Genomic DNA, 22,036 nt, shown 5'->3' on the forward strand with positions numbered 1-22,036 from the left:
AGGAAAAAAAAAGTAAATAGAGAAAAAAGGCACCAATAGTTGGTGGTGCGCAAGCCAGTGTCTTGGTGTGGTGTTGTTGCGGCTGTTTCAGTTGGCCAGTGACAGGGACAGGTTGTTGTCGGTTGAACCACATGGTTCTGGGCCGCTTGGCGCATTACGTAGGACCGCCCCACTGTTCTTCAAGGTTGAGCTACTGTACATACAAATGTCTACCAGGCAGCATCCCGAGGTCATCTCGGTTTGGGGAGTGTATTTTCCTCTTTGCACTCATAATATATAGAAATTGAATTCTTCTTGACCGTAATTGAAAGACTTCATATTCGAAAACGACAACCTGCTTGTCTGCTGTGTCGTAGGTGGCCAACTGGCGGCACCTGGCCTGGTGCATGGCCCGTGCGCCACCCGAGTGTGAGTGGGACAAAATCTCCAAACCGCCAGGTTCCGGGCTGTCAACTGTTCTTCCTACAAAATAATCGCTACAAAATAACACACGCATTGCCGTCGCAACGACACTCTTTCTTGTAGCGCTTGCCTGTATAAGTCACCATTACGATGGATCACGACGGCCAATTGATGGCTGTCAATCCCGACACACCATTACAACAGGAGACACCAACGCCACAACCTGATCAGAACCAAGATGGAGCAGACGCAACCGCCAACACAACCACCACCACCACCCCTAACCCCGATGTCTCAACACCAGAGCTCCCAGCCGCCTTTCCCAAGCGGCGTCGTGGCCGTCCTCCTGGACGTCCCAACATGTCCACCAAGGAGGAAGAGTTCAAGGACCACCCGTTAGTCAAGAACTGGAATGCGGCATGTGCAAACCCCAAAAACCCCATTCTTACCGTGGCCGTTGCTATCCGCGACGCCTTGTCAGACACTGCTCTCAAACATGAGAATCAGAGGAAGATCTTCCGCTTGCCTAGCCATGAGTACATACACTTTGTTCAGGGGTGGATTACCGCTCGTCATATCGCTGCTCAACGGCCCAGTTACGTCAACGGTCTACTCATTCACTCTCGCGGTCAGGACGCGCCGGTGTCGTGTACCACGTGTGCTGAGCGCCGCTCTAAACACTCGTTGGGTCCGTTTTTGGAGTGTCGGGTGCTACCAGAGTTTTTCCATGGCAGTTGTTCCAACTGCAAGTGGTTCGACAACACGTCCAACTGTTCACTGTACAAGGGTCCAAAGCCAAACAGAAAGAGGAAGGCAAAGGACGATCAAGCTGCTCTGGATGCACCTGAGGACGGAGAAGCAGGGCCCAGTGATGCGAATCAGATGGTTGTCACTCAACAGCATCAGCAACCGGCGGCAGCAGGACAGACTGGTGACCACATACACCCTCAGCTTATGGGCACTGGGCCGAATATGCACACTGGTTATCCGGTTCACGGGCTTCAGACGGGTCAGCATATGACTGATGCTCAGTTTGCACTGTCAGAGGGAGGGCAAGGGTCTACGGGAAGTGGGGACGGTGAAAGAGAGGGTGAGGGAAGTGGTAGTGGAGATGGGGATTCAGAGTGAGTGCGCCTAAACCTTTATGGTATCAGTTGCTGACTGTGCTTCCTCGACAGTGATGTTGATATGCAGGTATCTCGTAACTTGGGGGCATTTGTTCAGTAGGACTGGGCATGGATGATGGGTTGTGGTGATGTCTAGCTTCATGCATAGCGTACCTGTAGCTTTGGACTCTAGAGCATGTAATAACAGTGAGTAGGTGATAATCAAGTCTTTGGAACAACAAATACTATAGTCCAATGGTGTGCTTACCCAGCGACACAGCCTTGATCTATCGGGATCAAGACCTCTAGCTCCCTGATTGAGCGGTTTGTGTTTTAGCTGCTATCAGCCTCACTCACACCCTACCAAGTCCGACTCCTTTAACATCGGGCAGTCGCCAGCCATGAATTTTTAGAGGGGCATACAACAATTTTACCTCCGCAACATGCCGTTATGGGCTCCGAAAACCCCGGGGAAACAACAATCGGCATTGCCGCTCTGGTAGCGGCCGTTGCCGCCCTCCTCTTCGCCGTCGATCAGACCATTGCTGCGCTCGCCCAGTACATCTCCGTTAGCAGTCGATGCAGCAGACGTGTGAGCGGCGTGTTTGACCTCACAGCAGGCTTTTGGTTCCACCTTTCCTCGCTGTCGTGGAATCCGCAATATCGAATGCCGGTGCTCACCATGCCGGGGTTGCGGTCAGAGCCAGTGGTAACCATGGAGAGAGACCCCTCCAACGCCGAGTTCAGGCCTGGGAAGAACTACGACAAGAAGAGAAACGGATATCTCGACTATGGCGTCCTGCGCGTGGTAGCGGGGAGTGATGGATCCAAGGTTCACAGGAAGTCAGCATTTTACCGACATTTCTTCGGGGTGTTTTTGCTGTGGTGTGGACTCCAATTGGGATCGCTTTCTCTTCCATCACTCTAGTCTTTTGCTGCCCACCGGCGTTTGCGTGCAGTTGCGCGTGCACAGGGTGCTGTGGCATGGGTCGGCCTGAGGAGGAAGAGGAAGAACAAGATAAACGAGACAGATTTGACTGGTGCCGTCGGAAAAGGTCACGGGAGATATGCCTCGACTTGCTGACTCCTTTGACGTTTGCATGGAAATGGGCCATCAAGTACAAGTCCGCCATGGGAGTTCACCTGGTCTGGAGGCCGTCGCGTGGTCTCAGTTTCTTGTCAATTACCAGGCTATTTGGTGGGGACACGCCAACATCAGGTGGGAGTGGCAACGATGATTCCGTCGGATATCTACGGCGCTACTATCGAGACGACCATGGCTGATGTGAAGCTGTTGGCCGCACTGTCAGGAATGTCGTTTTCAAGCTCACCAGGTGTGATAGCGCGGACGAAATGTGGGGAGATGCTCACCAAGTCTCAGCACATGGTTCTTGGGGCGGTGGTGTACCACCGTTCAGGAAGGGAGAATATCGCGCCCAAAATCACCATGAAGGTCCGTGCGAATCCTCCACATGGCTGCACTGTCTGCTGGAGATGCAAAACCACCTCAAGGCCGCCCGCTCATTTTCATCAAACTTCAACTGATGATAGTAAACAGCATAAAATCACCACCCTCCTGTCCAGACCCCGAACGGAATACGACGCCCAACTCCCCCTCTCCCTCGGCAATCTCAGTTTCTTTTTCAAAACCCTCTTCACCCTCCCCTGGAAACACAACCTCTCCTCTGGCCCACCCCCCGCCCTCTCCTTGCAAGCAGAACTGAAAACTTACCCCCCTGTCGTTTCTGGTTCTCAATCAAGACATGAAGTGTTGACACCGGGGCATTGGAGTCTGAAGCCTGGGGCAAAAGTGGTGAAATCCACCAGGATCGTCGGACCTATCGGGTGTTTTCTCAACCCGACTCAGACTAGGACTTGGCTGCGTGGAAGTCTGGGGCGGGAGATCGAGATTCAAACCCGGAGTGTCTGTCTTTACTTTGCAGTACTAAATAAGAACTGCACGGCCGTATTGTGTAAATGCCCCGGTGGACCTGCCACCATTGCCAGAGCTGTGAAGACAACAGGATCGTTTGAGGTGTTGATGGCGGTTGCGGCGGTGAATAACGATTTTTTGGGGAGGGTGGGGAAAGGGGTGTTGGGTAATACGGCGAGGGAGTCAGCAGGCTGGGTTTGTAAAGGGGATCAGAATGACAGGGGGTTGAGGAGGGAGGTGACGGATTGTATACAACGGGCGTTGGAGGCTGGTGGAGAGGAGGGGGTGGTGGTGGAGGGGAGTTTGGAGTTGGTCAAGGTTGTTATGGCTAATACGGAGGTGGTGTTGAGGGGGGTGAGGAGGGGGTTAGGGGTGGGGGAATATGTGGGTTGGTGGTCATGGGAAGGGGGAGGTCTGGGAGGATGATTTTGGGGGGGTTGTTTTGGGAGCTTGAAATTTAGTGTTTTGAATTCTCATGGGGCTGAAGTTGGTGATAGATGTAGGTAACTGGGTAGTTGTGAATGAGTGACACGCGCCCATGTGAGCCAACCATTCCGCCGTCCTGTCGTGGTCGTCGTGGCGACGAAGAGCATCCATCCGCTTTCATTTCACCCATACATCATATGACCACAACAAACCACCCGCTCCGCAACCCAGCAACCACCCCCATATAAGCGGAGGATCTTGGGAGCCTAGTGTCACTGGTTAGGAGAGCGTGGTGCAACGGTCAAAGCCGTTGCCTGCGTGTTGGTTGTCTCCGTCCCGAAAAGGCCATCATGTATCTCACATTCCCTTCTCCGATGCCGCCTATTTGTGAGGCTGAATTCTGAGCCATTCCTTGGCTTAAGTTCACTTCACAAATAGGCGGCATCGGAGAGAGCAATGCGAGCGAAATGATGCCTTCACCACGGGTGGACAGTCTGTCTCTGAGGATGCCATGACAATCTTTTTGTTTTTGGTCAATTTGAAGAAAAAAAAAAGTTGGTTGAGGACGGGAATCGAACTCGGTCGCTGTCTGCCAGTCTTGTCCCTGGTTTCTCCAGCAACTGGGAGGAGCGACCACAGTATAAATATTAGGTCCACGTTGCTCCTTTCCAACCGAACAGCAGGCTACAGCCATTGAGGATCTGACTACGGCAGGCCCCGTGGTCAAGTAGACAGCCTGCTGGCTGAGGGGAGTGTCGAACTCCTCTCAGGGCTCCCACAAGGAGTTTCACATTTGATTCCGCCGCGAAGCAAAATCCGAGGGTTTTCGTAACTGATCTTATTCTCTCACTGAAGCACAGGTGATTGCGGCATGATTGTTGTCGCCCACTGGCTTCCCATAGAATCCATTATCGTCGCAGTCTACCAGGTGACTAACATTTGACCCAGTAAAGGACTGGTTGAATCCTGAAGCCCATATCAACAAACATGTCAAGTACGTACTCTTGCCTCTTTCGGAAAGAAACGTGCAGAAGGAACAAATGTCAGCCACATTCTGACGCGGTCAAAGGTCGATGTATGGTCCTTTTGCCTGCCCGACAACTCTTGTTTGCTTAGACCGTCCGTTATCTCCGAGTGTTACGTGAAGCCTTCTTGTCCGGCCTTGCTGCAGGAACGTGCCGTCCGAGATCCAATTGCAGCTACATATATCAGTCTGCAGTCAGCACGGAGCTCGGAGCGGATGAATTCATTAACAGAGGTTAAGTAAGCTGGTCCACGTCACCGGTATCTCATCATCATCCCAAGGAGAGCTGGTCTGATGTTTTTGCGATTGAAAGTTGTGGTGGAGATCGGACCTGGAGTAAGGAGATGAATGCTGCTGTCCCATTCGGCAAAAGAGGACGGCAATGACGGGATATAAAACAGCTGCATCGCTCTCTCAACATTCACCACCATTGTCTTTATTCACATCGACATCAATCATCATGAAGCTCTTGGCCCTCATCTCGGCCTTCCTATTCACAACCACCACCCTCGCTCTCCCCAACAGCCGAGGAAAGCCCTCCAAAGGAACATGGCAAACCCTCCCCTCAATCAGTGACTTACCTCGCCAGGAACACGTCACCCTTGCCCTCTCCCCCTCCTCCCTCGCCATCTTCGGTGGCATTTTGCCAACCAACGACACCTCCTCCCCCCTCCCCTATTCAACAACCAACATCCTCCAAATCTACTCCATCCCCAACAAAACCTGGACCATTGCCGCCCCTGCACCGCTAGCCCTCAACCACCCCAACGCCGCCGTCGTCGACGGCAAAATCTACCTCCTGGGAGGCCTAACCGAAGTCGACAACTGGGCCTGGAGACCCTCCCCTTTGTCTTTCGTCTACGACCCCAAAACTAACCAATGGGCTGACCTCCCCCCTCTCCCGGACAGTCATACTCCCCGAGGAAGCGCGGCGATGGGGGTGCACAACGGCGTTGTCTACCTCGCCGGCGGCCTCACCATCCTCCCTCTTATTCCAGAACTAGGACCGCAGCAGACGACGGATGTGGTCTCTGCTTTTGACACCAAGACCAACACCTGGGTTACGCTTCCTCCTAAGGCGAGGAGACTGCCGGAGGGGAGGGATCACGCTGGGGCGGCGGTGTATAAGGACAAGTTTTATGTTCTTGGGGGGAGGAGGGACGGGCAGGATAATGTTAGGGACACGGTCTATGAATTGGATCTGAAGAGATTGGGAAAGGGGTGGGTGGTGGAGAAGGGGCGGATGCCTACTGCTAGGGGGGGAGTTGCTGCTGCGAGGGTGGGGGGGAGGGTTTTTGTCTTGGGGGGGGAGGGAAATAAAGTTAATGGGACGGAGGGGGTGTTTCCTCAGGTGGAGGTATATGATGTTGAGAGGGATAAGTGGGAGAGGTTGGGGGGGATGGAGGTGCCGAGGCATGGTACGAGTGCGGTGGGGGTGGGAGGGGGTGTGTATGTTCCTGGGGGGGGGGGTTAGGCAGGGAGGTGCACCGGTGAGTACTTTTGATGTGTTTTGGCCCTAGTATGGAGGTGATAAAGGGGTCTTTCGTTGCGGTTTTGGGGGTTGATCATGGATGGCTGCTGTACCTATTTGGGATCCATGGCACAAGCAAGTTTGATAATAGATTTCAGCGATTGTTTTTCCGTGACTTGCATGCAACAAGGAGAAAAACAATGTGAAATTTGTGGAACCAAAAGGACATCCTACCCACAGGGTAGGCCGGGTGGTATATATCTCTACAAAATTTCTGTCTAATATTTGTGTGTGTTGTGTGCAAATTTAAGTTCAGAGGCTACGGACATCTGTTCTGCACTCCCACCTCCCACGCCATCAAAAGCCCCAACTCCGCCACCGAAACTCAGCAACAAACTCAAATACCTCACCGGGTGACTAGTCTAGTGGTCAGGACGCTTCGTTGTGGTTATTCTTCGCAAGAATATCACATACGATCCGAAGAAACCCCGGTTCGATTCCGGGGTCGCCCATTATCTTTTGACTTTTTTTTCTCCCTTTACCCTCTTTGGTATCTCCACCCCTCCAACCCATCCCTCCCTGTATCAACCACCCCAGCCCTCTTTGTCGGTTCAGTGTTGAAGACCTTGCCAGCTTTTGTGTCGAGGACTCGACCCATGGCAACAACAAGACAAGTCACCATCCGGTCTCCGAACCCCCCAAAGGCTGGGCAGCGGTGGGGGCGGAGGGAGTAAGGCAGGTAGGCTTCTGTTTGGAGGGGGCTGAGGTTGTCGAAGCGGGAGGGGGAGAACTCGAGGGCGGTGGGACCCCAGATGGAGGGGTGCCGGTGCATGAGTTCGAGGTCGGCTTTGATCTTGAAGGAGGAGGAGGGGGTGTGGCGGTAGATGCGTTTGTTGGAGGGGGTGAGGCGGAGGCCTTCCTGGGGTTGGGTGTTAATGGGAATGGAGTGAGTGATGGGGAGGGGGGAACGGGAACAAGGTGGCCTATATTGCTTACTTTTGCCAGTTTGAGGGCCTCCCTCTCCTCGAGAGAATTCGTCCCGAGACACTCGGGAACAGAAGAGATCCTTGATGGAAGGGTAGGCGAAGGATAGAGGTGAAAGGCGAGGATGTAAGTGACCATGACGACGCGCCAGAGTGTTTCATATTGGGGCATGATCATACTGAGGATTTCCTCCGGGTTTAGTTGGTCGAATGGCCAGCATAAACACCGGGGGTCCCTGCGTTGTAGGGCAGTGAGGTGGTGGATGAGAAGCGATGATATCACGGGTTTCTCCGAAGACGACTTGGCTTTGAGCCATTGGTTGTTGATTTCGTCGGTGATGATGACCAGTGAGTCCCGTGGCAAACTGTCCGAAGAGATCTGAAAGTTATCGATGAGCACGACTTTGAGGCAGGTTATTCGGGTGGCTTCTGCTAGGTGAAGGGGTTGGCTTGTGTCGCGGGGGAGTTCAGCTGTGAGAGTGGAAGTGGCTTTCTCAAAGAGCTTGATCCAGTCTCGGCCTGGATGGTTGATGATACCAGAGGCCATTTTCAGGAAATTCTTGTGGGTCGAAGTTGAAGCGGTAGTTAAAGAATTGGTGATGTTGAAGGCCAGGGCAATATTCTCGTTGGCTGCTGCACGAAGGTGGAGGGTGTCTTGTGGCTTCGAAACGCCAGCGAAGGAAAAGTTGATGATTGACTTTTGGCCGTTGAGCCAGGTGTTGACGTCTTGCTTCTCAGGTCGTTGAAGCCACTGAAGCCAGGCTGGTTGTCCAAAGTCTATCTCTATGTGGAATAACCACAGAATCAACTTGTAGAGCAACACGCAAGTGATTCCCAAAATAGCCACGAAGCCGAGAAACATGTACTCGCCGAGGAGGTTCAGAGGTTCACAGCATGGATTTGGTCTCGTCACCTTGGGCGGTGTGCTTGCCCAAGCATCATGGGAGGAAGATAGGTCAGACGACATCATGAGGTAGCTGCCTGGAGTCTGAGTGATGGGTTGAGTGTAGTTCTGAGACTGGACTTCGCATCGGGGATCCAGCAGTCTCTTATTTCTAAACACACCAAAGCAATACTATCAAATCTCATCTTCCCACGCCAGTCCGTCCTGGCATCCCTCATTGTTGCCACGGTCATCAGCTGATGACCATTCATACCAGCCTCGAGGCGGAAGAGTGCAGTTGAAACTGCTACCAGCGTCGATAAATTTCATTCTTTGTTTGCCTGTCTTTGACTTTGACCAATGAGTCCAGTATTTTCGAGCTATTTCTGTGGTGTTTGCTTTGCTGTTCTGTCTTAGCGTTGTAGGCCTCAAGTATGTGAAACCTCACGACGTAGCTCATGATGCCCAATGCAAAGATGAGAAGCGGCACGATACGAGCTTGTCAGCTGTTATCAGAAGTGACGATGCGATGCAGCTTGAGGTGCAAACAAAACTCGGGAACCGGTAGTTGAAGTGGTACACAGTCTGGAGCCGCCCCCGACTGGTGCAAGGAGCCGTTGTTGATGGCCCTTGTCCTTGGCATGTCAGGAACACCACCCCGTTGTTCTCAAAGGAAGTTGGCGGTGCTTGGAGACTGGTCCATCTGGAACCTTTGTAATCACTTTAATCACCAAAACAAATTCAGGGCTTTGTCTTGAGAGCAAAAAGAAAAAAGTTGAGTTCTATCGACAAGAAAGGACATCAAGGTGCCTTCTCGACCTTGCCATTCTTCAACGCGCCCGCATACGCCACTCCACCACCCACAGTAGGGTTCCTCGCCAACTTATTCTCCCCATCCCTGATCAAGAACTTTGCAATCTTGATCTCCTCCGTACTCCTCTTCTTGAGATTTGGAATCCCAAAGAACTGCGCCTCAATAGCATCATACCCAATATCCATCTCAAAATATCCCCTATAATACAAATCCTGCCACTGCAACGTCGGGTTGTTCTTGATCAATAACTTGGAAATCGGATCCGTGATCAACCTCGGCACAATCCCCGTCAACGGACTGGAGCTGCTCACCGCACTCCCCGCCAACTCAACCCCCACCGCCCCCGCCCCGGTGTTCTCATCATACCCCTCCTCCGCCTTCCAAACCATATCACTCACCCAAGCCGCATGGCTATCCCCGCTCAGCATGACCGTGTTGTTGATCTTGTTGTCCACCAGTGTCTTGTACACCCTGTCCCTATTCGCGATGTACCCATCCCACTGATCCAGATTAAACGGCTCATCATTAAAAACTCCAATCGTCACCCTGCTGAAGATCACCTGGTTGCCCACCAACCTCCACCTGGCCTGTCGATCACTCGACTCCTGAAGCTTGGTGTAGAACCAAGCCTCTTGGTTGAACCCCATGATCGTCCTGTTCACCCAATCAGCCTGCTCCTCCACCTCATTCTTATTCCCCCCAATAATCCCCCCCAGCGGCCCAAGAACGGTAACGTCCCGGTTGTACTGCCTCGTGTCAAGCATGATGAGATCAAACAAGTTCCCAATGGAGAAATCCCGCCAGATGCGCAAAGAGTCATCCATAGTGACCTGCCGAAGGGGCATCCACTCAAAATACGACCTCACAGCCGCCTGCTTCCTCAACCTGAACTCCTCCCCGTCGCTGTTCTTGGAGCCGTCCTTGTAACTGTTGTCAGCGACCTCGTGGTCATCCCAGACAGGGATCCAAGGGAACTTTTGGTGAGACAAGGCAAGATCAGGATCGAGACGGTAGGAAGCTGTGCGCTTGCGGTAATCGTAGAGAGAGTAAGTCTCCCGGTCAGGAAGAGGTTTGCGGAGGTCGGTGAGGCCGGCTTTGTACTCGTAGATGTAATCGCCGAGGTGGAGGATGTAATCTGCGGAATCCTTGGCGTTGACGGCGGCGTAGGCGTTGAAGTAGCCTTCGGGGTAGTTGGAGCAGGAGTAGACTGCTAGCTTGATGTTGCGGGGGACGGTTTGGTCTTTTGTGGGGATGGTCTTTGTGCGGCCGACGACGGAGGATTTGGAGGAGTCGCAGACGTTGAAGCGGTAAAAGTAGGTTGTGAAGGGTTGGAGGTTTGTTGCTTCAAACTAGGGGGGGTGGGTGTTAGCCCGGATCTTTTGGGATGATGGGCGTGGGAGGCATACCTTGACTGTCCAGTCTACTTCGCTCGAGGTGTAGGCTCTGCCGCTGTTTACGACATTGGTCAAGGCTTCGTCTGTGCCAATGCGGTACTCGACGCAGGCGGCGCGGCTGCTGGGGGGGGCGCCCTCATCGCCATAGATGGGCACTACGCCCTCTGGGACGATATCTGAGGCGACGTTATCGGCTGTGGGGGAAAGTCTGGTCCAGAGAATAACGGAGTTGGCATATGGATCTCCTGACGCGATGCCGTGGGTGAAGTTCACTTCCGCTGCTGTGTACAAAGAGCCACTCTGGCGCTTCTGAACGTGGGCAAGAGGGACAGCGAGAGAGGCGTGGCGACGAGATGGTGAGAGGTAGGCGAGGTTGTTCTCGAAAGAAGCAGAGACAACACCCGCAAGGGAGAGGGCAGCTGTGAGGCGCAACATGGTGACTGTTGACTGGACCTCTTCGATGTTTACTTTGGCCTGAGTGTCAAAGTGAAGCCATCGTCAAAAGAAGTAGACGGAGACATCCTATTTGTACTCGCAATACCTATTTCTTCCGGTAAGTGGTTATGAACAGCGAATGTAAGGGCCTTGGATGGTCGTGCATATAACCTCGGGATCATACATTGTCGCCCTTGGCATGCTGGGGTCAATATCTTAAGCAGCGTTGATCAATTCTTGTTCCTGACTGGTCATGTCGGCGAACCAGGCATACTCCATGAAAGGACGCCCAAAATGTGGGAATGTTGAGCCGTATTATCAGATCATGCACAAGAGTTGTGTTCCTGAGCAAGGCAGCGCACATCAGCTTTCCCTACAGGGGAATCGGACATGCAGGGCCAAGCCAATGAAGCAACCTCATGCCTGCAACGTGCGCTGTGCCATCTGGTTCGAAGCTGTCAAAAGCCCACTGTCAAATCAGCAATCAGGTATTTGAAGGCCGATCAAGGCCGCCATCTTCGGGAAGGCTCCACTAGATGTAACACTGGGAGGCTGGTGACGTTGTAGAAAGCAGACACCCCTGCCCGCTGTAGTTGGGAAGAAGCCAATCGCTTAAAAATGTGCCGACGGTTTCGAAGACTCCTTCCTGAAGCACATAAGTCTTGGAGTGTACCAGCGCTGGAAACGAGATTACTGTGAATGCGGCATGTGATTTTGTTGAGTCTTTGGGGACTTGAAGAAATTCCGAAGAAGCCGAAATGGAAAAAGTGTAAACTGAGAAGAAGGAAGCTCTGGGTGTGGATCAGAGCAAAATATATGGGCGACCCCGGAATCGAACCGGGGTTTCTTCGGATCGTATGTGATATTCTTGCGAATAACCACAACGAAGCGTCCTGACCACTAGACTAGTCACCCGGTGAGGTATCATTTGATGGAGGGAAGACACAATGTTTGACATTATATCGGAAGCTCCACCGCCTGCCCATTTTCGCACTACCATACCCTCCAGGTGTATCAGGAATTCAATGATCAGAAATGCCCCCTGGCTACAATTTGCATTATTCAATATTAGGTCAACCCCTAACAAGCTTCAACTTCCTTGCCTTCTTTGGATGATACGACAACAAAAACTCTACCAGTTTCATATCCTCCCTTCCAAAATCAGGATGCACCTTCAAGTCATCCCACCTCCGGATCATGCTTGCCACGCTGTAGTAAAGTTCGCACATGGCCAAGTTCTGACCAATGCAATTGCGCGTTCCTCGGCCAAAGGACACAAGGCACTTTTCTCTGGCGTGAACGGCGTCCACATCTGGATCGGTCCAACGTGTGGGATCGAACTTGTCTGGGTCCGGGAAGATCTCAGTGTTGTGATGCATCGACCAGGCACTCATGCTAACTACTGTGCCGGGTGGAAGTATATACCCGTCGAACGTGGCGCCCGAAGAAGGAACGACACGGGGTAGGTGGCCAGGTACACCTGGACTGAGTCTGTTCTGTGTCAGCGTGGCTTTCATCAACCGTTGTCACGTAGATATTGTACCTACCTTAGAGTCTCCTTGATGACCCCCGTCAAATAAGGCACCTTCTCCAGTTCAACCAAACTCATATTCTGTACAATAAAAGGGTCAGGTAGAGCCGTCTTCAGCTCTTCCCTCAACTTCCTTGCAATCTCAGGCGAGTCAAGAACCTCGTACAGCGCCCTGCAAATGGTGGCGCCTGTAGTCTCGACACCCGCTCCGGTGACATTCACCGCGTCAGCAAAGACAACAGCATCTGGAAGCTTTTGACGCGACGGCAGATCCTTTGTCGTCTCAGAAAGCTCGGGATCAATAAGCTCATGAAAGATGGTTCTCCGAGGAGGTTTGATACCAAGCGCGATATCCCTCTTGACCTCCGCGACAGATTGCTGAACAACCTGTCAAATCTGCATTAACACCCGCCATTCCCCAGAGAAGTGGCACTGGGCGACATACCTCTAGGCTGTCAAACCATTTTCCAAAATGTGGATAAAGCTTCACCATCACCCAGTCCGGAACCAGCCCAAAGACCGGTACCAGGGAGGGGAAGGTTTGGAACCAGGGGAAGAAAGTCTGAACAGCTCTAATAGCCTCCTGATATCCCTCGCCCCTTTTGTTCTGTTAGCCCAGGCTTCAGGTTCATATCCCATGGCGGACTTGCCAGTCAGCCAAATCCATATAATTCCAGGATTTCGCATAGGCATACTCGGTGATGATATCGACCGTGAGTGCCCTCGTGGCTCTGTGCACATCAAACTCGCCACCCTTCTGACTCAGAAATTGTTCGGCCATCTTAACCAACTTCTCAGTTTTGTCTCTGACAATTTCTTCCAAGCCAAGAACGGACCTTCGGGAAAAGAATGGATTCATGCCCATTCTCCTCACCCTGTGTTCCTCATTCGGGATCATGGTCAGCATAACGGGGGTCTTAATCGGCCCCTCCATCGGTCCGTAGAACGCAGGATCTTTGTAGAAGCCTGTCCTCAGGGAGTTCGAGTATATTGTTTCATAGTGCTCAGGTGAGGAAAGGTGAATCTCGTTGGGTGAGATACGGATAATCGGGCCTGGGTGGTTCACATTAGAGATGTCGTTACTTGGGGGATTGCCGAAAGAACCAACCATATTGAGCGTGCCATATTTCCAAGGCATGTAGTAGCTGACCTTCCAGAATACCTTGTTGGTAGAGGATGGGAAGGTAGGAGATGGCGTTGAAAAAGGGCCCAGGAATGGAGGCGAGAGGGGAAAAGTATCGTCGGTAGACTGCTATAGACAAACAGTAAATAACGCAAACTCCGACAAGCAATGGCCAAATCGATATTAGAAGCGAGAATGAGAGCGCCATTGTTGTTGTAGTCGTTCTGGTTATGCTTGTGAGCGTGAAAGAACGTCAAATAGGTATCAGGCGAGTAGTCCCGCATAACCTTGAGACCTGGCATGGGTGAGAAGATGAGGTTAACGACAAGTCCTCCCAATATTGAAGAAATATGTCCAGAACTATCGCTCTTAATACATCCAGTTTTAGACTGACTTCAACAACACAAGCGAGCACGCTGCATGAGCCACCATCTCTAATCACTAAACCCCCATGCCAATATAGGGAAGTGTGGTGCATCTTGTGAGTGTGTTGCAGGCCAATAGTTTAGGGTCTCTGTCCCCTCGGTTTGGTGAAGTAGTGAAACACTAACACATGTGTGCTTTGTGAACAGGTGCCGAGCTAATAGCCTTATGCATGCGTGATTCAGCCCGCAGCTTGCCGTTGATCAACATTCCCATCTCACAGCGATACAACGGTTGGTGTCGCCTTTTATCGGATGTTCGGGAGTCACATCGTGGTTGTGGGGGCGGTATCTCTATCTAGAAAGGGTAAGAACTTCATGCCGAATGTCTGGACAGAGATAAGGTGAACACACACTTTTTGTTATGCAGCAGCACTGATGGTTGTGTAGCCGATCATTTCCCCTCGTAAACAGATGTCAAGACTTTGATAGAGAGAAAAGGGCTGCATCGTGCACTTCGAGGGTAAGCGCTATTGAGCTGCCAAGATAAAGGGTGCTTGTTGTATCATGAAATAGTAATGTGAGTCTGTCGGTCGCTCAATTCGAGGAAAGAAGAGGGCCGTCGGGGACTCAGATGATATCACCTTCATTTTGAGTTACTTGTTGCCCGGAAGTATGTTTTACGAGTTTTGGCAAGACGGCCTTGGGGTGACGAAGTGCAACAGCGCACCTTCCTATTGCCGCCCCAGGGCGGACTTACCAGCGATGGTGTTTGATGCGATATCACGTGGATGGGGCACAGAGCCCAATGAGCAGTGCTGCCTAATCAGAAAGCGCTCGTTCCTTCTACTCATCAACATCAAATCTTTTCATCACCATGGCGCAGTATTCTACTCCCAATGTTTCTATCCCGGATTTGTGCGAATACTGTTCGATGATCCCGTTTGATCTGCTACACGCAGATAGCCCCATCTCTTTTGGCAACAACTCAACTTGGGATATCGGCACTGCCTCACGAATTCGAACCAGCACATGTCCGGTCTGTCGACTGGTTAGCGAGCTTCTATATCGACACGCCAAAAGGCCAGTCTACTTCAACTTCAACCCCGACTCTACACTTCTTTCCATCAAGTGGGATTATGGTCTGGACCTTGCTTTTCCTAGTCGAAGATGTTTCTTAGTTGACAGGGCCGACTCGTCCAGGCCAGGGCATGCTCCAATTGGGCTCTGCTTTCTTGCGGCAAACCATAGGGATCATGGTCGAAGCAATTACTTGCATTATGAGCTTTCGAAAACGGTTGACATTGAACGCACTGCCAGGTGGATCGATGAATGCTCACGCAAACATCAATGTGTTGTCGCTCCAGCCGGGGAGTCATTTGAGCAAGCCTATCCAGGTCTTCAGTTTCTTCGCTGCATTGATGTCAAGCTCAATTGCGTGGTAGAACTGAATCACATAGTACCATATGTGGCGTTGAGCTATGTCTGGGGCTCCGTCCCCAACTTCAGGATTACAAAGGCCAACAGGAATGAACTCAAGTACCGTGACAGTATCAACAAGGCTTGGAATCTCATCCCGGAAACAATTCGTGATGCTATAACACTTACTCGGAAGCTCGGCCTGCGTTATCTGTGGGTTGATTCTCTATGTCTAGTTCAAAACGACCCTAGCGATCTTGAGCCAGGCATCGAGCTCATGGATCAAGTGTATGAACGGGCATGGGTTACTGTCGTCGCCGCCTCGGGCTTCGACGCCAATGCTGGGCTGCCTGGCATTGAGACGGGCAGCCGAGAGGTAGGGTGCTTGGCTCATGAAATCAAACCAGGCATCTTCCTAGGAAAGATAACAAGCATTGACCTCTCAATGCACGAGAGTCCGCACATGGCCAGAGCGTGGACATAGGTCTTTCTTCTCTAAAATACGTGAACCATACTCTGAGCTTTGCTCACGCAGTCGCCGTTTTAGGCTTCAAGAGCGCATTTTATCGCGCCGAAACTTGTACTTCTTCCGAGACCAAGTTATCTTTCGGTGTAACAGGGACGAATATCATGAAAGGCTCAATGACAACCTCGCGCGATTTCACCGGGTGGTTCCCCGAGCCATGGATCATCTAGGGGAGTCTGCCTTCACTGCTCTACGAGTGTACGGTAGTTTGATCCGCCAATACTCAGGCCGGTCTCTCGGCAAAGACGCAGATGTGCTCCGAGCCATGGGAGGCATCATGAGGCGAGTGTCAATAAAGGTTGGATATCCCCTAGTTCAGGGCTTGCCAGTCGCGCATCTCGATATTTTTCTCCTGTTCAAGGGGAACAATGTTACTCGACGGTCTGGGTTTCCAAGCTATTCGTGGGCTGGCTGGCGAGGGGAGGTGCGGATGATATTTTTGGAGGAGTTTGAAAGCCAGCTGATTGACGAATGGTTGGAGAGCCACAGGACTTGGATAGTCTGGTACACCACCGATAGCAGCGGGAGAACAACGTCAGTAATCGACCAAATTAACCGAACTCACCACCGAACATTACAAGGCACCACAGATTGGAGAGCAAGCTGGCTCTACCCTAATGAACCGCGTGTTTCATTCCAAGGGTTTCAATCTGGGTTGTCATTGGAGACGCTGCCGAGGCCAATCCATAACCCAAAGCCGTACCCAATTTTGAGGTTCTGGACATGGGTGTTGACACTCACAATCCAAACGACAGATGTCTTTACCAGTGACGCTCGACTCCTCGGGGCTCATGGTGAAGATTGTGGATGGATGAGTCTTGATGATTTGGGGGGTTCAGAGAGTGACATCATATTTCACGACTCTGCACCAATTGAAGTGGTTATTCTCTCTGAGGGGTGCCCACAGAAGACATTTCGGAACGATGAAAAATACGTACTTGACACTTGGACACCCACAGAGGTAGAAATTTGTGACGGCCTCCACTATAATGTTATCCTGGTGAAATGGGATGGTGGAATTGCCGAGAGAAGAGGGTATGGCTGGATCAGAAAAAAAAGCATTGCATCTAGGCTTTGGTCAGGGGCCTCATTGGAAAGAGATTAACCTGGGATGAAGGAGGTTGAATGTGGAACCTCTTATGACTCAGCATGGGTTTGCCCTGGTGGGGACATAACTCCATCCCACACAACGGGCAAGGAAAGAGAAGTTGAGACAATTTCTCGGCCATTGCAGCCACAGAACATTCCAGGTTCTATAGTGTAGCGGTTAGCACTTCGGATTCTGAATATCAGAGCATTCCGGCAACCCCGGTTCGAGTCCGGGTAGGACCTCATATCATCCATCATTTTTTTTTGCAATTCATGACTTTCCCCCATGTCTACAGCCTCACACAACCCTTCAATCCTTTCTCACAGTTGCTATCTTGTCCAAAAACTCTTTCCCATCCTCAGAATGCACCCAATCAATCCACATAACCTCCATCAAGATATCCCTCACGTCAGTCCATCCCAGTTCACTCTTCTCACCTTTCATCACCTCCACAATCTCCCTTCCCTTCTCAACCAATAGTCCTCCATCCTCCGCTGCCCCGTGGTTACCAAGCGCCGATATATACGCCACAAATAAAAACCACAGCCTTAGGTTACCGCTTTGTTTTTTGGTATCCAGATTCTGAAGGCAGTCTCTCGCCTGCTCCTGCAAATGAGGGAATTTGAACGGCAACCCCTTTACATGCAAAAAAGTTGTAGTGGTAAAAGCCAACATACCCACACTCAACAGTCTTTCCTCTGCTGTCATCGACAGACCGTCTTCATGACGTAAAGCCAACAGCCTGTACTGCACCGAGATCAGCGTCTCAAGATACTCAGCCGCCCCGATCTTGCTGCCTATCTGCTTTGCGAGATTAGCCGCGCGAGAGAATTCCCGGAGGTCAAGGTAGACGTTCAACAGGCGAGGGTCAGTGACGAAGGACATGTCCCATGTTGGTGCCCCGGTTGGTTTGGATGAGGTGGGCTGTGGTTGAGAGGATAAGTAAGGTTCCCAGGAGAACCCCTCCGAGAAAAACAGCGGCTTTACACCGGTCGACAGGGCCAGGCCAAGATCGGCTCTCAGTATCTTTGACTGCAGTTGGGGGTTGTATTGAAGTGCTTGTATTCCTCCTCGGACCTCGACGATCTTGGAAAGACCTTGGAGATGTTTCCGTGCGTTGTCGTAGTCGCCGAATAGGTCAGCCATCATGGCTAGGGTGTTCACGGTGGTGATGGTTGAATCTGAAGTTGCGAGGCAGGCGTCGAGGAGGTTCTGTCGGAGGCGGGAAATGCATGTGGTAAGGTGTTGCAGAGTAACATTGCCAAACTTTGCTGAGCGGCGCCAGTCGAAGAAGGCATTGGTTGAGAATAGGGCCGAGTGAAGGTAAGCTTGGTCATAGGTGAGGTATTCCACCCACTGACGACTGTCTGGCTGGACGCAGGTCTCAACGGGATAGGCGGATTGTTTGATGATTGTGAAGAACTGGAACATGAGTTCCTGCATGTAGGGTGCCAGCGGGGTTATGAAGGCAATGTGGCTTAGGTCATTGCCGACTCGTGGTGGGATGGAAATCGAATTGGGAGAGTAGTCTGCGACTTGGCAGTCGTTGATCCAGGAGCGAATCAGGGGTTTGTCTTTCTGACTGGCCCGCTTTCGATTCTTGCCTCGCATGACATGGCTGCGGATCTGTTTCCTGGATGCAGGGTCGATCTTGGCTGATGAGTTGACTATGAAAAGGGGGGTGTTCGAGTTGGGTGCGTGGTTTTTCCTTGCCGGCATGTTGTTGGATCGGTTCAGCGTCGCAGTATCTGTATCGACAAAAAAGATGTGACGGCTGTGTAAGACCGGCAAATTCTTGCCAAGTATCACTACGAGCAGATAGATCGAGGTGATGATTAAACTCGCAGGACAAGAGGAAGCAAGCTTGGGAACAGATATGGAAAATGCAAAAGTCTTGGGAGCGGAAATAGCGGACGTCGAAAGGCATCCAACATGTCGTCGTCTGTCAGCTCGAAGGATGGACCCACACGGGATTGCTTTGCCAAGACACGATTACTCTCCCCTTCGGGAAAGGTGGATCACGGAGAGGTGGGACCGGCACGGGCCCGAACGTTCGGCGCCACGGAGCTTGATTATGCCTTCCTCAACTTTCAGCGAGCTTATTCATCAGAGCTGAAACCTCGTCGGCGAGGCTAGGTAGTCTTTACAGGCCAACAAGGCCCGCCAAGCTTCAACTACAATCCCAATTCGGTAAACAGTCGTCTCTGGGGTCGCCGTCGTCCTTTGTGTCTTTGTTGCTTCTACAACTCAGCTCTCGTCCATCCAGACGAAAATCTCCTGTATAAATCACCCAAAGTCCCACATTCTCCATGATTGAGTAGTCAAATCAGCGTTCTATCCCAATCGATAGTTCAAACAAAGCAACACCGCCATGACGCCATCTTCAACCTCCTCTGCATCCCTCGATCTAGGTCGCCCAACCCAGTCCGCCACCTCCATATTCATTTCCTCTCAATTCCGCACCAAGCCTCAGCGCCTTACCCTAACAAGATCCACCTCGTTGGCAGGCAAAACAGCCCTCATCACCGGTGCAACCACCGGACTGGGCTACCATGCCGCACACAACCTCCTATCACTCTCTCTTTCCCACCTCATCATCGCAGTTCGCAACACTGAGAAAGGAGAAGAGGTCGCCTCAGGTTTCCGTCGCAAGTTCCCTTCTGCAACCATCACATTCATGCACCTCGAGATGTCGTCCTACCCCTCCATCCAATCCTTTACTTCCGCCCTGTCAGACAAGTTCTCAAACACCGACATCACCAAGCCCCGTCTGGACATTGCCATCCTCAACGCTGGCGTCGTTTCAGCAAACTTCAGCCTAGACCCTGTCACGGGAAACGACCGTGTCATACAAGTCAATTACCTCGGCACATTCCTCCTAGCCATCTTGTTGATACCCATCATGCGATCTGTCTCTGGCGGCAACCCAGGTAGACTCACCATTGTCTCCTCTGGTGGTGTATACAACTCCAAACTTTACCCACCTTCCCCCGGCGTCCCCTTTCTGTCATCGTTCAACAACCTGACGACATCCCCTTCGTCGAATGGGAAAGGAGCATACCAAGCAATGAACCACTACTTTGTATCCAAGCTCCTGGGTCAGATGTTTTTTGCCGAGCTGATCCGGAGGGGTTATCTCCCGCCCTCTGATCAACTCATCACCAACCTTGTTGATCCCGGTTTCTGCAAAGGCACCGAGTTGCAGAGGGAGGCAAGTGGTATTTTGCTTGCTGGGGCGATCAGGTTGGTCAAGGCTATTACTGCGAGGGATATCAAGGATGGGGCTTGGACGTATGTGGATGCTGTCGTCACGAAAGGAGCAGAGAGTAATGGGTGCTTTGTGATGGATTGGAAGGTTAGCCCGTTTGGATATCAGGTTTATGAGGAAGGTCACATGACAGTCATGAAGCAACTCTTTGAGGAGACTATGCACGAGTTGGAACTTGCGGGGATAAAGACTGTCCTCGAGGAATTGAGGGCCGCTCGGAAAGGGTGGTGACCCCTAGGGGTGGGCACATGATACTGGGAAGCAAGAATGACAAATGAGACTAGATAACTTCCCGCTGTGCGATATCAAAATCTTGCTATCACTTTGGCGTTTCATATCTATATCCCCGCCAGTCGTGAGTCAACAAATTTCCTTGTGGCGTTCTTTGGAAAGTGCCCGGTTCAAGACGTTGCAAACGAAGGTCCTTTGATAGGCCCATAACGTCTTGTTCGGTAGTGTGTTCTAGACCTTGAACTAGGTGTTTGCTTTGATGTTATCATTAGCTCATCACTCACAGGACTGAACCACACGCAGTTGCCGCGACGATTTTGCAAAGATTTGTTGGCCCACATCTTGCGTCCCCCTCTATGTCTCATCATGGAGTTTGAGGGTTTGTGAACTATTCTAGGTAGGCGTGGTTACGTTGGATGGGTCACGGATGAACAGCGCTTGACCCGGCATTCCTCTCGAAGGACCCTGGATCTGCATGCTCGCTCTAAGGGACCTGCTCCTACCTATTACATAAGTGGGCGTTAAACCCAGGGTCCAGTCTAAAAGTCCTGGGGATGAGTGGGCTTGAAGGAAAGCGGTTGTGATGACAGGATGCATTGCAGCCCAAAAATGCAACACGAGTGACATCGTTGCCGTTGATGATGATGTCAGCCAATCAGAGGTATAGGATCGCCGGAAGAAACGCTATCAGGTAATTCGGGTTCTATCTCTTTGAAGCTTGCAACCTCAGGTTGTTTTATGCCAGTGGGATGTCAACAAAGGTCTGGGAAAAGGTGATGCTATTGGTGACGCATGGAGAGAAGAAGCAAGAGGCCGTGGTCCAGGTTGCAAGATGAGGAGGAGCAAGACACATGCAGTGGGCTTACGTCTACGCCCCACATGGCTTGATACTCGCATTCATTGACATCCAGGGTGAGGTTTTGATGAAACTTTGTCAATTACCTATACACTTGGTTCTGTCTGCAACGAGTTAGGTATCTGTAGATGCTTCATGTTAATCAGCATATCAAGCTTTGAAGGGGGCAGGGCAAGGTCTTTCATGTGAAGCCTCGCTCTCTGAGACTCAACACTTCAATGGTGGGCATTGACAACATAACTTGATACCTAGCTATGTGATTTATTGGACCATTGACATTGATGTTAACAACACGCATCTTTCAATGATTCGTACTGCTGGGCATTATAAGCGGAAGGCTCTGAGTTCCAGATTGCGAGCCATCTTGCTGAGGTGTGTAGGATTTGGGTGGATATGCATACTACTGGTAAGTTTTGTTCCACTCGGTTTCTCTAGACTGCCACACACTGGTTAGTTGAAGAGCTCTTCTCACACGCCAAAGCAACCAGAATCCTGGTTTCTCAGAGTCCGTGACTAGGCTAGAGGCTTTGATTGAATTGGTAAGGTTGTACAAAGATGAACCGCATGAGCCCGTGAAGAACAGGAGCCACAAACTTGAACGGAAAACGCGGTTGAGATTTGGTGAGAGCGATAATTGTCCAAAACAGTCCAAAAACCTCCTTTTATGACTTGATCAAATTAGCCAGGCCCCCCACCCTCCAAACCACAAGTTCCTCACTCAATCCCCCCACGCACCCCCACTCCTATGCAAGAAGACAT

General features: G+C 51.4%; 10 protein-coding genes across 10 annotated transcripts, besides 3 other annotated features; 6 read left to right on the forward strand and 4 right to left on the reverse strand.

Annotated features, from left to right (window-relative positions):
- Window positions 1-552: 552 nt before the first annotated feature.
- On the forward strand, window positions 553-1,530 carry PODANS_3_5500 (uncharacterized protein; the record flags this gene model as incomplete). Its single annotated transcript, XM_001909310.1, has 1 exon — window positions 553-1,530. The coding sequence occupies one exon, from the start codon at window positions 553-555 to the stop codon at window positions 1,528-1,530; it is 978 nt and encodes a 325-aa protein (XP_001909345.1).
- Window positions 1,531-1,959: 429 nt separating this feature from the next.
- Window positions 1,960-2,592, forward strand: PODANS_3_5503 (uncharacterized protein; the record flags this gene model as incomplete). Its single annotated transcript, XM_001909311.1, has 2 exons — window positions 1,960-2,379; window positions 2,437-2,592. The coding sequence occupies 2 exons, from the start codon at window positions 1,960-1,962 to the stop codon at window positions 2,590-2,592; spliced, it is 576 nt and encodes a 191-aa protein (XP_001909346.1).
- Window positions 2,593-2,742: 150 nt separating this feature from the next.
- Window positions 2,743-3,867, forward strand: PODANS_3_5505 (uncharacterized protein; the record flags this gene model as incomplete). Its single annotated transcript, XM_001909312.1, has 1 exon — window positions 2,743-3,867. One exon carries the CDS (start codon window positions 2,743-2,745, stop codon window positions 3,865-3,867), a length of 1,125 nt encoding a protein of 374 aa, XP_001909347.1.
- A 1,406-nt stretch (window positions 3,868-5,273) lies between these two features.
- On the forward strand, window positions 5,274-6,365 carry PODANS_3_5510 (uncharacterized protein; the record flags this gene model as incomplete). Its single annotated transcript, XM_001909313.1, has 1 exon — window positions 5,274-6,365. The coding sequence occupies one exon, from the start codon at window positions 5,274-5,276 to the stop codon at window positions 6,363-6,365; it is 1,092 nt and encodes a 363-aa protein (XP_001909348.1).
- Window positions 6,366-6,773: 408 nt separating this feature from the next.
- Window positions 6,774-6,874, forward strand: a tRNA (tRNA-His).
- Window positions 6,875-6,900: 26 nt separating this feature from the next.
- PODANS_3_5520 (uncharacterized protein) lies at window positions 6,901-8,315 on the reverse strand (the record flags this gene model as incomplete). Its single annotated transcript, XM_001909314.1, has 2 exons — window positions 6,901-7,281; window positions 7,359-8,315. 2 exons carry the CDS (start codon window positions 8,313-8,315, stop codon window positions 6,901-6,903), a joined length of 1,338 nt encoding a protein of 445 aa, XP_001909349.1.
- A 714-nt stretch (window positions 8,316-9,029) lies between these two features.
- PODANS_3_5530 (uncharacterized protein) lies at window positions 9,030-10,871 on the reverse strand (the record flags this gene model as incomplete). Its single annotated transcript, XM_001909315.1, has 2 exons — window positions 9,030-10,391; window positions 10,449-10,871. 2 exons carry the CDS (start codon window positions 10,869-10,871, stop codon window positions 9,030-9,032), a joined length of 1,785 nt encoding a protein of 594 aa, XP_001909350.1.
- An 817-nt stretch (window positions 10,872-11,688) lies between these two features.
- Window positions 11,689-11,786, reverse strand: a tRNA (tRNA-His).
- Window positions 11,787-11,944: 158 nt separating this feature from the next.
- PODANS_3_5540 (uncharacterized protein) lies at window positions 11,945-13,733 on the reverse strand (the record flags this gene model as incomplete). The annotated part of the gene is made up of 5 exons (XM_001909316.1): window positions 11,945-12,362; window positions 12,419-12,789; window positions 12,848-12,994; window positions 13,049-13,455; window positions 13,511-13,733. 5 exons carry the CDS (start codon window positions 13,731-13,733, stop codon window positions 11,945-11,947), a joined length of 1,566 nt encoding a protein of 521 aa, XP_001909351.1.
- A 1,031-nt stretch (window positions 13,734-14,764) lies between these two features.
- On the forward strand, window positions 14,765-16,937 carry PODANS_3_5550 (uncharacterized protein; the record flags this gene model as incomplete). The annotated part of the gene is made up of 2 exons (XM_001909317.1): window positions 14,765-15,682; window positions 15,780-16,937. The coding sequence occupies 2 exons, from the start codon at window positions 14,765-14,767 to the stop codon at window positions 16,935-16,937; spliced, it is 2,076 nt and encodes a 691-aa protein (XP_001909352.1).
- A 144-nt stretch (window positions 16,938-17,081) lies between these two features.
- Window positions 17,082-17,164, forward strand: a tRNA (tRNA-Gln).
- Window positions 17,165-17,231: 67 nt separating this feature from the next.
- On the reverse strand, window positions 17,232-18,641 carry PODANS_3_5560 (uncharacterized protein; the record flags this gene model as incomplete). Its single annotated transcript, XM_001909318.1, has 1 exon — window positions 17,232-18,641. The coding sequence occupies one exon, from the start codon at window positions 18,639-18,641 to the stop codon at window positions 17,232-17,234; it is 1,410 nt and encodes a 469-aa protein (XP_001909353.1).
- Window positions 18,642-19,293: 652 nt separating this feature from the next.
- Window positions 19,294-20,421, forward strand: PODANS_3_5570 (uncharacterized protein; the record flags this gene model as incomplete). Its single annotated transcript, XM_001909319.1, has 1 exon — window positions 19,294-20,421. One exon carries the CDS (start codon window positions 19,294-19,296, stop codon window positions 20,419-20,421), a length of 1,128 nt encoding a protein of 375 aa, XP_001909354.1.
- Between the last annotated feature and the right edge of the window lie 1,615 nt (window positions 20,422-22,036).

The sequence above is a fragment of the Podospora anserina genome, chromosome 3 (assembly GCF_000226545.1).
Source record: "Podospora anserina S mat+ genomic DNA chromosome 3, supercontig 2".
Lineage (NCBI taxonomy): Eukaryota > Fungi > Ascomycota > Sordariomycetes > Sordariales > Podosporaceae > Podospora > Podospora anserina.